The sequence below is a fragment of the Symphalangus syndactylus genome, chromosome 3 (genome assembly GCF_028878055.3).
Source record: "Symphalangus syndactylus isolate Jambi chromosome 3, NHGRI_mSymSyn1-v2.1_pri, whole genome shotgun sequence".
In the NCBI taxonomy this organism is placed as follows: domain Eukaryota; kingdom Metazoa; phylum Chordata; class Mammalia; order Primates; family Hylobatidae; genus Symphalangus; species Symphalangus syndactylus.
In genome coordinates, this window is record NC_072425.2 from 43,396,154 (window position 1) to 43,412,664 (window position 16,511).

Consider the following 16,511-nt stretch of genomic DNA (forward strand, 5'->3'; position numbering starts at 1 on the left):
GGCACAGGGAAGGAATACCAAAAATAATCTGTTCTAAAGACTTATCTGGGTGACCTTTGGAAGAGATGAAAGGGAGGGCTTGAGATAGTGAGAGACTCTGGAGTATTTATGGAGTGAAAAATCAAAGAAAAGTGGGTATAAAGAAGTGTTACTGTGCTTATGAATCTGATCTTTGTTAATGTCCCTTGAGAAACACAAATATGCTTTTAAATTATTTTTTCATTACTTTTGATTACATGACTTTGCATGTGTTCATGGCAGGACTGAATTCCATGGGACTTTGGTTTATAATCAAGTAATATTCCAAGGATACAAATGATATAAAGTAATTAATGATATCAAAATCTTCATATTAGCAGTGAAAAACAAAAAAATTATTTGTAATGGCCCCAAAGACTTTGATAATACTCAACATCTGTTCCTTTTTTCTTTTTGACAGATGAAACATTTAAGATATATATATCCACTGAAAAAAAATTATTAAGTACCCTTAAGACGGCAGTCTTCAAGCTGGGAGTGGTGGCCTGAGCCTGTAGTCCTAGCTACTCCAGAGCCTGATGCAAGAGGATCACTCAGGATCACTCCTGAGCCCAGGAGTTTGGGGCTGTAGTGCACAATGACTGTGTCTGTGAATAGCCACTGCACTCCAACCTGAGCAACATAGCAAGCCCCCATCTCTAAAAAAAAAAGAAAAAACAACAACAAACAAAAACAAAAACAAAAAAACCTGCATTCTTCTCAAAAATAATTTTGAGAGACTATATACACTTTTGCATTTTAAATGAGTATCTATGTTTCATTATAAATGTAAATAATTCCAAAGGATGGCATATCCAGTGTGTTTTAACACTGGTGACCCTTTTAAGTACAAATCATGGAATTTTAAAAAAGATAATGATTAAATACCCATTAAAGAAAATTACATGTTAAAGTTCAGAACATTTACATTATTCGGTTCCATATCCCTCACAGAACTTTATGTAAATGTAATATATTTTTAGGCTTGGAAGTTTTATTGATAACCATATCATACTTCTCTGCAACAAACTAAAAATTTCCTGGGTTTTCTATAACCTTAGAGGTCCAATACTGCACTGTGCAACACTCTTGCCACTAGCAACGCGTGGCTAGTAAGCACTTGAAATGAGATTAGAGTGACTACGGTACTACATTTTTAATTATATTTAAATTTTAAAATTAAAATGATTTTCTAATTTTCTCCATAGAGATCTTACCTATTTGCTAGGTTTATTTATAAATATTTTATGCTGTTTGATGATGTTGGAAATGATTTTTATAAAGATGCATTTTCCGTTTGTCGTTGGAGATATTTATATATGTCTGAGCACTCGTTCTTTGCCTGGTAATATGTTGCTTTAATACGCTAAGGTGACACATTTTATTGTACTTGTAAGGTTAGTTCAGCAGACTGTGCTGTTGCCCAGAATTATGGTTACTTACGAACTATACCTTTTAGTAAGCTGCCTGGAGACATATGGTTTTTATGTTGCTATTTCTCTTTTCTGGAACATCCGTCTGGGATTTGCACAGGACAATTGTGCTTGCTCTTGGAAGGTCACATGGATTTGACTGTGGCTCTGCTCACTGATGCGCAGCAAGTGTTGGCTCCCACCGCCGCCAGAATCCAACTCACTGGACACCGCTGCCTCTTCGGCCACCAGGTACCCGTGCGCCGCCTGGTGACGCGTTTAGTGCGGGCATCGGGGACTAGCAAAGGGTCAGTCCCCTCCCTGTGGAGCTCTTGGTTCTGTGCGCTTCGTTCCTCCTTCGCAGCCGCTTGTTCCTGACTGCAGGACACAGCGGCCGCCCTCTTCCCACGAGAGTGACCCGGTTGGGACAGGGTCCCCGCCCTAGCCCTGCACCCTCGTCCCGGCCTAAACAGATAGCCCACCTCGGCCCTGCATGCCCCACCCGGCTCTGACTGTATCCCCGCCTCCAACCTGGGCCGTCAGCACCTCCTGCAGGCGCCCGGCGCCGCTGCCTCGCACCGGCCGGAGCAGCTGCCTCCACAGCGGTTCAGCTGTTATTTTAATGTTTTAAAATTGTCAGTCGCCTGCCTGCCTGCCTGCCTGCCCGCCTGCCTTCTTTTCTTTTCTTTTCTTTTCTTTTCTTTTCTTTTCTTTTCTTTTCTTTTCTTTTCTTTTCTTTTCTTTTCTTTTCTTTTCTTTTTTTCTTTTTCTTTTTTCTTTTCTTTCTTTCTCTTTCTTGCTTTCCTCTCTTCTCTCTTTCTTCTCCTTTCTTTCTTTCTTTCTTTCTTTCTTTCTTTCTTTCTTTCTTTCTTTCTCTCTTTCTTCTTTCTTTCCTTTCTTCCTTCCTTCCCATCTTTCTTCCTTTCTTTCAACTTTCTTCTTTCTCTCTCTTTCTTCCTTTCTTTCTTTTTCTTTCTCTCTCTTTCTTTTCTTTCTTTTTCTTTCTCTTTCTTTTCTTTCTTCCTCTCTTCTTTCTTGTTTGCTTGCCCTTTCTTTCTCTCCCTCGCTGTCTCCTTCCTTCCTTCCTTTGTATCTTTTTTCTTTCTTTTTTTATTCTTTCCTGTTTGTTTGTTTGTTTTGAGACAGAGTCTCACTCCATTGCCTAGACTGGAGTGCAATGGCATGAGCTCGGCTCACTGCAGCCACACCTCCCGGGCTCAAGCGATTCTCCTGCCTCAGCCTCCAAGTAGCTGGGGCTACAGGCATGTGCCACCACGCTTGGCTAATTTTTGTATTTTTAGTAGAGACAGGGTTTCATCATGTTGCCCAGGCTGGTCTCAAACTCCTAGGCTCAAGCTTTCCTATAATAAAAAAATAGATTTTCCAACAGCATTAATAGGTTAAAAATATAATAAGAAAATGTCCAATTTAACATAACAGAAATCTTAAAACAAACTTCAGAAGTGCACAGGGCCAGTTGTCAAAAGAACTACAAACATTTAGTGAATTATAAAAATTAAGATGTGAATAGAGAAGCATATTATTTTTCTTGATGGCAAGTTTCACTAACATATCAATTATTTCCTAATTTGTTTATAAGTTTAGCATAATTTCAATCAAAATATCAAATTGGGAACTTCATGAAATCATTCTAAACTGTTTAAAAAATTAAGAGGTAATAAGAGCAAGAAATATTGGAAGGAGATTGTGAGGAATATATTCTTTCAGATGTCTAAATGCATCATAAAGCTACAATCAACAAAACAGTGTTAAGAATAGCACAACTATTCTTAATTTTCTAATCAGATGGGGATCTCTGAGCACTTCATAAATAGCATAGCCTATGAAGAGATTACTGGACAATAGCCCGAGAGTAAGTTGAATAGATCTTTTTCTGATGATGACCTTCAGACAAATCAGATGGTGTCATACCAAAAGCACACAAGTGCTATTCCTCCAAGATGATTCCAGTAGGAAAGGTGTAGGCACAAGCATATAAGGTTCTCATTCTTGATACCTCTGAGATCATTCAAACTAGGTGGACTGCATCTTCTTCAAGTAATCCTCCCCTAATATTTCTTTGCAGTGATTGTTTGCTAAATCATTAGGGAACTTGAGGCCAAGTTTATTTTCCTTTGCTGTGGAATAAAGATATGTGTGTATATACATATACATATATATATATATAGATATATATATATATATGTGTGTGTGTGTGATTCATATATAAGATACATATGTATATAAATCAAGATAGGTGAAAGACAGGGCCTTTCAAAGGCCAAGGGACACACAGGCTACTTCTATACTTTTAAGTTTCCAGTAAATATAATAAAAGTGAAGAAATGGCAAAACCAGAGTTACCAAAACTTGTGGTATAAATTGGATTTATATGTTTAGTAAAGTAATGCTTTGAATCCATGCATGAAGCAATAACTGTGTAAAACTCATTTGGTGATAACATCCAAAATGAATATTAGGCCTGATATGATTTGGATGTGTGACCCCTGCAAATTTCATTTTGAAGTGTGATCTGCGATGCTGATGGTGGGGCCAGGTGGGAGGTATTAAATCATGGGGGTAGATCCCTCATGAATAGCTTAGCACCACTCCCTTGGTGATGAGTGAGTTCTCGTGCAGTTAGTTCACTCAAGATCTGGTTATTTAAGAGTCTGGGACCTCCCCCTGCTCTCTCTTGCTCCCTCTTGCCTTGTGGTATGCTGGCTCCCCCTTTGCCTTCTATTATGACTAAAAAGCTTCCTGAGGCCCTCACCAGAAGCTGAACTGATGTTGGTGCCATGCCTATACAGCCTGCAGAACTGTCAGCTCAAATAAACCTCTTTTCTTTATGAATTACCCAGTCTCAGATATTCCTCTGTAGCAATTCCTTTTAGCTGTGTCCCCAGTCAAATCTCATCTTGAATTGTAGTTCCCATAATCCCCATGTGTCATGGGAAAGACCTGGTAGGAGGTAATTGAATCATGGGGGCGGCTACCCCCATGCTGCTGTTCTCATGATAGTGAGTGCATTCCCATGAGATCTGATGGTTTTATAAGGGGCTTTTCCCCCTTTTGCTTGGCACTTCTCCTTGCTGCCACCATGTGAAGAAGGACGTGTTTGCTCTTCCTTCTGCCATGATTGTAAGTTTCCTGAGGCCTCCTCAGCCATGCCGAGCTCTAAGTCAATTAAACTTCTTTTCTTTACAAATTACCCAGTCTTGGGTGTGTCTTTATTAACAGCGTGAGAACAGACTAATACACAACCCAAACAGATTAACACAAAGCCTTTCTTCATTGTGAAGCTCAGACTCTCCCCTAGCATTGGTCTGATGAAAGTTAAGGAGCCAGACCATTCAGCCTCTACTCAGCAGACAACAACACACGTATGGAAGCTGATACAAGCATTGTTTTACTCTATTTCAAAAATTGTCTTTACTTTATTTCAAATGAGTGCCTAAAACACCAGATTCTTATAGTCTGTATATTACTAACTAAGTAGCTCTAGTCTTGGCTAGATTTCCTACATGCCTATGATAAAAACATTGATACATACCTAATTTTAAGCAGTGTTATTCTTGATTTTAGCAAGCAAATGTGTAAGTGTCTTTTCTTGTGTGGGCTTTGAGTTTTATAACCCAGTTTAAAGAGGGTGGATGTCTATTTAAAAAATATCTTCAGGTTCAAAATCTCCTGTATCTTCCCTTGCCTTTCTTCCTGGCAATGATTAGCTAACAAGGCCAGTGTCTGTTCTGGTCATGTCTAGGTCAAGAAAATGAAATTACATCATCTGAGTATAAAGGAATGCTTGTCCTTTGTTAATTCTTCTCTGGTGTTTTCTTGTCTATTTCAACCCCAAAGTCACAGGGCAAAGGGGCAGGAGAGAAAACAGATACACAGAAGGACTGCTTCTCATCACAGCTCAGCATCCAACTCCATCCTCCATTTCATACAAACAAACACACTGTGAGTTCTATCTCGGAGCAGAAACACTCTACACATTCCCAACCTGTTTGCAGTTTCCTTATTTTGATTCTTTCCTGCAGTATCAGAGGAAAAGAGACTGCCTTTTCTCTGAACTCATTTACAGCATTCCCCTTTGCCTCTCCTGTGGCCTCACAACACAACCTTGGAATATACTTAAAAGAGAAACTAAAATTGTGATGCAATACCAAAAGTGCTGTTTAAAGAATACGGAATGTGTTAAAGGAAGAAAATAGTTTTTGTGAGTCAACTTGTTGCTAGCAGAGCAGACAGCCCTGTCAATAGGCCAGTACATTGATCTGTTTGGAAATATAAAGTTTAAAGGTGAGTTGAAGACTGTTGCCCAGGGGAGAAAAAGTAACTCAGATCTCTGAGTAGAATCTGTGAGTAAATAGATGAGGAGGAGAGATGAGAAACGAGAGAAGAGAAGCAGAGTTTGAAGCAGTGAATGGAACACACCATACATGGTATCTCATATATGGTGGGGTTTTTCAAAGGACTTCTACAAATAAGGATGACTAATGCTCAATTTTGTTTATTTTCTTTCTTCTTTTTCTTTTCCTATGATCAGTTGACAGGATTAAGGCTAAGTTTTAAATTGATCTATTGCCACCATGTAATTCCCATTTCTTTTTGTAAACTTTTAGTTATGTCTACATAAAGGCTTTTTGAAAGTGAAATTTTTGTTTGTTTTGGGGTTTTATGGAAATCAAATAAAGGGAACCATTTTCCCATCACGGTACTGGCAGGGCTGGTACATGGGTCTGCTGTGATGAGCCAGGTACTTGACTGAACTGAGTCAGTGAAATGAGAAGCTCTGAGCCAAAGTGACATTAGTATCATAACTCCCTTGGGAAGTTCCCCCAAATTAGGGGAAGGCATTGAACTTTCCAGAAGTTGTAGAATGAAGATTTGAGCCAGCCCTTTCTGGATCTAAAAAGGCAAGGAGAGCCCAGCTGAGATCTGAGCTATACATACCTATGTGTGATCCTGCTTTCTCTTCCCTATTAGACCTGAGTCAAAAGGGACCCTCACTTTTGTAGAATCTCTATAGGCAACTTCCCTCATAGGTCCAGGATGGATAAGGGAGTACATGCATTTTGAGGAAGAAGATGTCAGAGACTGTGCCTTTGGGGTTGGAGGAGGGGAGAGGGCACTGGAGAAATGTCTGGCAAATTTACCTTCACACACTGTGAGCAAAATGTAGCTGCTTGTTTTCTCTGACCACAACATCCCAGAATATAATTATTATATTTTTACTTATTCATTTACTTAACAGCTGTGTGAGACATAATTTGAATATCGTAAAATTCATTTATTTAAAGCACAAAATCCAATGGTCTTCAGCAGATTTACAAAGTTGAGCAAGCATCTCCACTATCTAATTTTAGAAAAATGTTGTCATTCCAAAAGAAGCCCAATGTACATTAGCAGTTACTCCCCATTCCCTCTGCCCTAACTGATCTAGGCAATACTAATATATTTTCTGTCTCTGTGAATTTGTATATTTTAGATATTGTATATAAATGGAATCATACAATATGTGAGTTTTTGTGCCTGGCTTTTCTCACTTAGCATAACATGTTCAAGGTTCATCCATGTTGTATCTTGTATCAGTACGTCATTCCTCTTTATGACTCAATAATGTTCCATGGTACGGATATATCACATTTTGTTTATCCATTTGCCAGTTGATGAACATTTGGGTTGTTTCCTCTTTTTGGCTGTTATGGATGATACTGCTGTGCATAGTAGGATGTGTGTTTACGTGGATGTATGTTTTTATTTCTCTTGGGTAGATACCCAGGAGTGGAATTCCTGGGTCATATGGTAAAAAACATAATTATTTTTTAATAAATGACTGCCTTTCTATTCTTGCCATTTTTTTTTAACTGACAGCTTTTCCATTCCTCCCTAGGATCGGAGGGTCTCTGTTCTCACTTGGCAAATGACCCAAAGAAGAGCCATTAAACGGAGTGGCAAAAAGGGCAGGCCTGCCCTGGGACTGGGTAGGAAATAAATTGCAAGAGCATGAATATCCTCCTTTTCTCCCCTTCAAGGAAGCCAGGACATCTGCTGCCTGCTCATGATCACTGAGCATGCAGCCTCCTGCTGGAGTGCCAGCAATTGGACGAATTTTCCTGGGCTCCCTGCCACAGAGATAACTTGTTCCAGCCTCTTATTTACACCTCCATCTGGCACCACAGTGGGGGATCTAGCACGCCTAAAAGTCAGCTGTGCCACAGAGGACAGGCGTGCTCTGGTGCAGGCCAGCCACACACCTTGAATGATGTAGCGGAGGGGTGCTAACGAGGTCAGATGTCTCCCTGCCTGGAAGGTTGGGTCTTCCAGCTGCCCGATCTTCTTCTAACTTAGGAAACATGGGTGCAAGGCCTTATCTCCTTATTTATCTTCCCTCCTTCATTCCTTTTTACACTTTCAACAAATAATATTGCCATTTTCTCTATTTTCCTCAAACCTGCTTCTGCTTCTCTCCATCTTTTCTGAATGTAAGTTATACTCACCTTCGGTTTATGTAACAGGGGATGAAGTCTTCCTTTATTTATAGCTCCCCACTGCCTTCTACAGGGGTACTCTTCTTGGATGCGGTTATACAACCTCTGAGATGAACTCAGGGTCCAGCTTCATTTTCTACATAATAAATGGAGAAATCTTTTGAGGGTGGAAGTGGGGTGGAAGATTCCAGATGAAGGACACGGGAGATAATGAGATAGAATACTGTGGGAGCAAAAGTTTTGAAAGGACTTCTCTTTGGTGACAGAGAGGGAGAGAAGAATGTGGAGAAGTGGAAAGGAGAAAGGCATAATGACAATGATCATCACAGGACGTGTTATTTATGTGGTACTTACCTTTGCTAGGTATATGCTTAACGCTTTGATTCATTATTCAACCTAATCCTCCAACAATGTTGTAGGGTAATTTTTATTATTTTTTTTTTTTTGCTGAGGAGGAAACTGAGGTTCAAAAAGGTTAGAGAACTTTTCCAAAGTAACCCAGCCTAAAAGCTCTGGGCTGGAATTTGAAACAAATTTGATCTGACTTCAAAGTCCACATTCTTAATAACTAAATTATATTGACACTCCAAGAAGGTTTATAGCTGAACCTTCTGAAGGGCAGAGAGTTGAATTTGTAGGTGACTGGATTAATAACCTGGGAAGCGGAGTGGCTCCATTCTTCATTTTGTGTGACAGCAGGTGGCACTGAGGTGGCCACTGACTGGCCTGCCACCCGCACATGCTGCTGGCTGCTTGCCCCTTGCCAGTCTGGGACTTTTAGCCAGGCTTCCAGGAAAGTGTAGTTCTGGATTTGGTCAGGCTGGCATTCTTCATTCCTAAAGGGTGCTGAAGTGGGATGCAGGAAATCCAAATAGCTGGAGGAAAAGAGGCAGGATATTAGAACTACCCGTTTCTTCCATACATACCAGCATTCTGAAGACTTCTAGGTAAGAGTGAATAAATAATCCATACCGACAGCACTTCTCAACAGAAAACATTTCTTCTTCTTCTTCTTCTTCTTCTTCTTCTTCTTCTTCTTCTTCTTCTTCTTCTTCTTCTTCTTCTTCTTCTTCTTCTTCTTCTTCTTTCTTCTTCTTCTTCTTCTTCTTCTTCTTCTTCTTCTTCTTCTTCTTCTTCTTCTTCTTCTTCTTCTTTCTTCTTTCTTCTTTCTTCTTTTTTTTGAGATGCAATCTCGCTCTGTCGCCCATCCTGGAGTGCAGTGGCCTATCTCCGCTCACTGCAACCTCTGCCTCCCGGGTTCAAGCGATTCTCCTGCCTCAGTCTCCCGAGTAGCTAGAACTACAGGCGCCCCCGCCAACACACCCAGCTAATTTTTGCATTTTTAGTAGAGATGGGTTTTCACTATATTGGCCAGGATGATCCACCCGCCTTGGCCTCCCAAAGTGCTGGGATTACAGGCGTGAGCAACAGTACCTGGCCTGAAAACATTTTATCTTCTAATCTATATTTATTATATTACTGTTTATAATTATTTTCTTTTTTCTAGAGTAACCATATATCTCAAAAACATGCAATTTGGGCAGCAAAGACCACAGAATATCATAGCTAGAAGAGACCCCCATTTTGCTGTATAGATGAGAGTTCAAAGCCCTGGGTGGCTTAAGAGTCATAGATCTGTGTTTCAGTCCTTACCCTGCTGCTTACTAATGGTGGGACCTTGGGGAAGATACCAGATCATCTCCCTCCTTTCCAAAACAATGCCTACACTGCTGAGGTAGTGGAGATTAAATGACACATTCTAGAGCCCAGAAGAGTCTCCCTAACAGTACGTGCTCAACTAATGGGAATACGCTCCAGTGGGCAATGTCATCAAGGCAAAGCTAGGGCCAAAACCTTGTTTTCTGATTCTCAAACTTGCGTGTGCGTGCGTATGTGTGTTTGTGTGTGCACACACAGGCATCAGCTGTGTAATGCTCGCTTTATAGTGTTTTACACTTATGTAAGTCTTCGTAGTTTTCAGAGCACTCATTTAGATGATATTGTTTGATCACCACAACAACATAGTAAAATTAGGCAGTAGTGATATTATCAGGCCACTTTACACATTAGAGAAGAGAGGCTGGGAGAAGCTGACTTTGTTCAGCCCCATGGCCAGTCAACAGCAGAACTGGACTCAGCACCCAGATACCTCATGCCTCCTTATCTAGAGATTTTTCCACCCTAGCACAAGCCCATCTCACCTTAATGCCAAAGAGTTTTATGAAAGTTTTATGAAAGAGTTTCTGAAAAGTTGTTATAAGGAAGAGTGAAATAAATACTGTGCTGGGGTCATAAATGACCTAGGTAATTAACAACCTGATTAGATAGGGAAAAACTGAACTTTGAGATGATTGAGCAAATGGCAAAGAGAAAACACTGACAAGGCAATTAACAACCCAATTCAAAGACATATGGGGAAATGGCGGGTTGGTGGACACTTCAGACCACTGTGTAACTCTTTCCTGTCAGCTAAATACTTGTCACTGAGTGTGAAATTATTTCCTGTTCACTCTGCCTCTGCAACATCCTAACTGCATGTCCATATTTCCTCAGACAAGGAAATCCTCCAGTTCTTCAACATACTTCAAGCATCAGCTTTACTCTTTAGTCTCAAAGGGGTATTTTTAAGCCCCACAATTTGGATACTATTGAATTTACTTACCCTGGATACTTGAATATAAAAGGCACTCTAGTGTTCCTAGAATACACAGAGTTCAGATTTCTTAGTGATGAAGAGCATCTAAAAAAATTACCACAAGGAAATGAAATGGGACCCATGACTCTCATTCTCATATCTGCCGCACCCCAGTGGCTGTTGCTCCTGGACTTCATGGTGGTGCTTTAAAACTATTTATACCATCAGATTTGGAGCATCTTAAAAACCTACCCATCTCTCTCACAAACTGACATCTAATACTCTGATTCTATGAACAGACTAAAAAACCACTGGAGTGTACATTTTAAGTGAGTGAATTGTAACTGTGTGAATTCTATCTCAATAAAACCATGAAAGAACTGAAAGCAGAGTCTAAATAAAGATATTTGTACACTCATGTTCATAGCAGCATTATTCACAATAGCTAAAAGGTAGAAGCAACCCAAGTGTCCATCAACAGACAAATGGATAAACAAAATGCAGCATACAATGGAATATTATTCAGCTTTAAAAAGGAAGGAAATTCTGACACATACTACAACATGGATGAAACTTGAGGACATTGTACCAAGTGAAATAAGCCAGACACAAAAAGACAACAACCCTATGATTTCACTTACATGAGGTACATAGTGTAGTCAAATTGATAGAGACAGAAAGCAGAATGGTGGTTGCTAGGGGGTGGTGGGAGGATGAATGGAGAGTTGTTGTTTAATGGTATAGAGTTTTAATTTTGCAAGACGGAAAGAGTTCTGAAGATTGGTTGCCCACCAATGTGAACACACTTAATGCTACTAATCTGAACACTTAAAAATGGCTAAGATGGTGAATTTTGTGTTATGTGTGTTGTACCAGAATTTGCTCAAAGTAGGGAGGTTGTGATTCTTGTGTACCACTGCAAGGCGCTACAACCTGCATTCCTGTGAAATTCCAAATGAGCAATGATAGAAGAGTTTTCAGAACCTAGTATAGTTTTAGAAAAAGGAATGTTCATACTCTACTTATTATTTATTTCAAAGTTCTCTGGGATGAGAATTATAAGCCAGTTACTCTAGACTTTTCTGAGATTGATACTAATATACACCCATATTGATACTCATGTATCTATTGATTCATTTATTCCACAAAAGTTGATTGGGTGTCTAATGCATTCTAGGCATGGTGCTGGATAATGAGGAAACATTGGTAAGACATTACTACCCCCTACCCCCGTAGGTCTTACAGTCTGACAGATTGAATCAATTGACTTGGCCTTGTAAAAAAAATCTCGAATATTTGGGCTTTTCATAGGACTTTTCTTTCATGTTACTTCACACAGTCATCCATGAATGCTGCAGTAACAACAGCAACAACAACAACAGCAATCTCTTGGTGTTTTTATGTACATTCTTGTATTTGGTTTGTTTTATTTGATTCTCAACTTCAATCTTCTCTTCCTTTTAGAATGCAGGTTTCTTGAGAATAGGCCAGTCTTACTCACCTCGTATCCCCAAAAAGTCTCCATAGCTAACAAAATGCCTTATGCACATAACAGCAAAACACTTTTGAGAATCATGCTGAGAAAACATAGCTCCATCTCTAGACCAAAGTAACAACTACTGATTTTGGGGTCCTGAAACTATTCCAACCACCAAAGCAGATTGCAATATGATAAGGAAATATCTGTACCACAGTTTGGAAAATATATTTTAAAATGCCAATCGTGATTCTTCCAGTTGCATTGTGTAATGTGGTCTCTTTTTATGAAAGTTCTTTCTCTGTAATATTGCTAATTCTACAGTAAGTGTAGCTCTATAATATGTGAGATTTATTTGCATGTAGAAGTTTGCTTATGACTCAGACCTCATGTTATGCATTAATAACACATTTATCTCATGGCCTGTGGATTGATTTATATAGATACCACATTCAAACCAGAAGAAATATCTAGAGTTGGGCAGGGAGTAGAGAATAAGCAAGGCTGTTCTTGGAAGTATTGACTGTAATGATCATGAATAGTATTGTTGTTATATTGCCTATTTTAAGATCCTGCAATCAAAGGCCTCTAAACCAGAGTTATGCATTCAGATCTAGCTATTTAATGAAAACCTATTCTGTACAAAGCGCCACTCATCTATTATTTCATTCATGCTTCATAATACATTTCTGACAGAGGCGTTCCTAGTTCATTTTACAGATGGGGAAACTGTGGACTAAGGTTGAAGAACTTCCCAGTGTTTCACAACCTCCAAGTCCAATGCTGTTTCCACATATAATACTCAATTTTGAACATTTTATTGTGTTAGGAGACTTAAAAAAAGAAAAATAAAAACAAAAACCCTGCAAGCAGTGTATGTTGGTCAAGAGTTGCTGTTTCTCTAAGGCCCAGTAAGCCCTTAGCTTTGTTTTCCTGAACTTTGAGTGTCGGTTGCACATCAAGCCCCAGTGGTGGGCAAACGCTGATGCTACAAGAACAGCAGCAAGTGGCAGCACTCAGGGCAGGAGTACTCATGCTGTTCTGACATTCCTAGCCAGGCTGTTGTTCACGTGGAGCCATGCCCAGCTCACCAAGGACACCTACGTCTGCCGACGCAAGTCATTCCTCCCTGATTAATGAAGGTTTAATGTCCAAGGTTATAAACTGCTGAGAAGGCAATAGGGAAGGAGCTAATTTATGAGTCTGCAGTTACCAAAATGTAAGCAGCTCTGCTTTAGATCACTGTCTTGGAATGAGACAGACTCTCCAGCTACCTATACTGTGACTCTAGACAAGTTACTTGCCCTCTCCGAACCAGAGTTTTGTTATGCATAAAATGGGGGTAATAAGCCTTTCTTCAGAGAGGCACTGATATTGGAGATAATTTATGAAAAGAACCAGGTACATCATAGACTCTCAAAAAAAGGATAGCTATTATTGTTGTACAACAAGAATAATTAGTACTAGTAGCATCTCTCAGCAGGTAGAATGTTTTAGCTATGGTTCTGACTACCCCAGCCCCGACTCCCAACAACTTTCATTACACCTACTCTCTTCTTTCATCACCATCCACCTCTTGTTCCTCCATTCTCCTTTACCAAAAATCACAGAGGATGAAACCTCACATAGCCCCAAAGCTGGTCACATTGGCCTGACAAATCCGGTAGCAAGTGCTTCAATGAGCCCAGTTGAAGATGGGGAAGCCAGGAAATGCGCCATCAGTAAGTGGAGTCAAGGGAGCTGACAGGACCTTTCCCTGGTCTATCCCTTTACTATCCTCAGGACAGGGCTTGGTGGGAACTTCCCTAGCCAAATGAGCCTCAATATTGTGTTTCAAATGCTTCAATTTCCTTCAATATTCACATTCAATGATGAATACTTACCATTCTCAGAAGCGGACTAAACCAAAACTCTTTTTAGATCACCTAGTTCTGTTTGTTTTTTCCTTCATTTTGTTGACATTTCACCTTTTCATCCATAAATTCTGGTGTTACACTCTGCACAATCAAGCATCTTGGTTTTGTTTTCCATTTTATGAATTATTCCAGAGGAACATGTTCATGAGAATTTACCCTTTTTTGTAATTATGGTCATTCCATCACTTTTAGATTTCCCTCATTTATTTGCCTCATTCATCATTTGCCTCTGGAAGCATATAACATTTTTATTTACCTTTTCTGGAATTAAATTTGGGTTTCATACTTAGGAAAAAGCCCTGCAGAATGAACCCATACCCAGACAGTACCATATTTAGGGGTGCTGATGGCTTAGTTCAATCACTTTGGGTTTAATTCTAGTTTTTAACCAAATTTGAAGACAAAAGTACAAAGACTGAAAGAGAATGGGAATAAAAAACAATGATTTCTGGCATTAAATACATCAGAAAGCCCAGCTAGGTTTTGGAGGACTGGAAAAGATGGGAGAGACAATGATTTTTAAAAACAGAATGTTTTGAATTTTATTTCCGATTTGGACAAAATTCACACATGGGAAATTCAAGGATTCAGAATCAATTTCTTTTATTGAAAGATTATTTAAATTTAAGTATAAATTATAGAATAAATTGTTGGAATTGACTACTAATGATAAACTGAAGATAAATAATGAAAATATAGCATTGATTACCTAATTTGGAAATAATTCTTGAATGCCTACTGCGTACAGACACTATACAAACTCACTTAATGTTCCTGTGAAATCGAGATCCCACTTTACAGAGAAGAAAATAATGGCTCAGACACATAAAAAACAAAACCAAAAACCCGTCACCAAGTTCATGTGTTTTGTAAGTGTTACAGCTACGCTAACATTCTTCCTGGTATCATTTAAAGGACCCTAGAGCTCCGTCATTGACTAGCTGTATGACTTATGGGAACCTCCTTATCTTCCTTGCCTTAGTTTCCTCATCTGTAAAATGGAGGGTCTGGATTAGGAACTCCACGGTCTAAAGACATTCCTTGCAGCTTTAACATTCTATGAGCATAAGGAATATATGGGCATGATTTTAAGGACTGGTTGTTTATGAGCCAATCAGAGGTGTTGAATAAACACCTCCCTACTAGGTCAAGGTAGAAAGGGGAGGGTAAACATTGGAAAAAAAAAAAACATGATGAGAAGTCTATAAAAATTGTGTGCTACCAAAGATCTGTCTTATTTGGCAGCTGCTGCCTCACCCACAGCTTTTGATATCTAGGAGGACTCTTCTCTCCCAAACTGTAAGTAAAAAAGCTTCCTTTGTAAACCTGGACAGCACCAGTGAATAAGGGGTTAGTAACAGTACTAAGCTTATAGAAGGGAAGATTGGTTTGCCTTTGTTTTCAGGAAAAACTTGATGGTGGCTGAAAACATGATGGCTCTGCTTGGAGGGAAATGCTTGTTTTCCTCTCTCTCAGTATAAATGCTCATTCACACCTTTCCTGTCTTTTTGAGAGGTGGCAAAATGCCCAAGATTGATTGCCAGTTATATGTTACCTGAATGAGGCTCTTGTGAGTCTCTGATCTAAGAAAAACAACTTGAACACTCCTATCGTTAGGTTCTAATCAGTTTTCGAGATTCCTGTTCATTTCAACTCTCAACTCTCTTTTCATAACAACTGCTTATTTTAGTGATTTATTTACATATCTACTGCCTTATGTCATTTTCTACATTCTCTTCCCACACCTACTAGTACTGACACTGAGGTTTCTTTGTCACAGAAACAAATCCTTGGAGTGTTTTGCCCTTTGCCTTCACCCACTGCTCGAATGAGGAAATGCGACAGGGTTGGAAACTTCACAGAGCATAGTCATCATTTGATTATGAATTTCCAAACCCTTCATGTTTGACACTTTCTAGAACATTTCCTGCTGGCCCCAGACACTGTGAAGACCCTACAGCTTAAGATAGTAGAATCAAAAGGTTGTGTATTTTGATACATTTGCTCTACTATCTGAAAAATAGGCATTGTGAGAATATGTTGACTTTTTAAAAAATAACTTCTCTTTAAATAGTTACCTAGGTCTCCATTAGACAATTTGGATGCACCAGAGCTTGAACTCTGCTGCCCTGCTATTCATCACTTTAGCTAAGGCACATCTGGGTAGCACCCAGGCCCAGGTTAGAGCCAGAGATACTGGGTCAGGGAATGGGGAAATGCTGAATATCTGAGAGGTCCTTGGGCTTCAGTCCAAGTTTAGAGGAAAGAGCACCATTCAGGACTCATTCTGGGCTGCTCCACATGTGTTAAAGGGCACTGGAAATCAGGCTGTCCTAGGGCTGCCCTAGATCATCCCACTGTACTTGTCACTGGGACATTGGGGTGGATAATAATGAAGCTATGGGCATCTTTAGGTATCATATACAAAAGTGCTGCATGCAGTGCCTAGAAATCATGGGCTTTCAATAAATAAGCCTCCTCATATTTGCCTTAAAAATCCATTTGTCTTGTACATAGAGAAGCAAATGAACTTTCTGGTGCCTTCTATTTCTCCAG

General features: G+C 39.6%; 1 protein-coding gene across 7 annotated transcripts in view; it reads left to right on the plus strand.

Annotated features, from left to right (window-relative positions):
• The window catches only part of ALDOB (aldolase, fructose-bisphosphate B), a 53,110-nt gene that overhangs the window by 21,907 nt on the left and 14,692 nt on the right, over positions 1-16,511 (plus strand). For 4 of the 7 annotated variants that reach the window (XM_063636870.1, XM_055271657.2, XM_055271655.2 and 1 more), the window contains one exon: positions 1,552-1,682. In XM_063636870.1, coding sequence (XP_063492940.1) covers positions 1,609-1,682 — 74 coding nt within the window. In that variant the 5' untranslated portion in view covers positions 1,552-1,608. Of the gene's footprint in view, positions 1-439; positions 1,683-7,359; positions 7,421-13,117; positions 15,938-16,511 lie in introns of those variants that run through there. The other 3 variants (XM_055271651.2, XM_055271660.2, XM_063636871.1) reach the window with 3 other exon arrangements.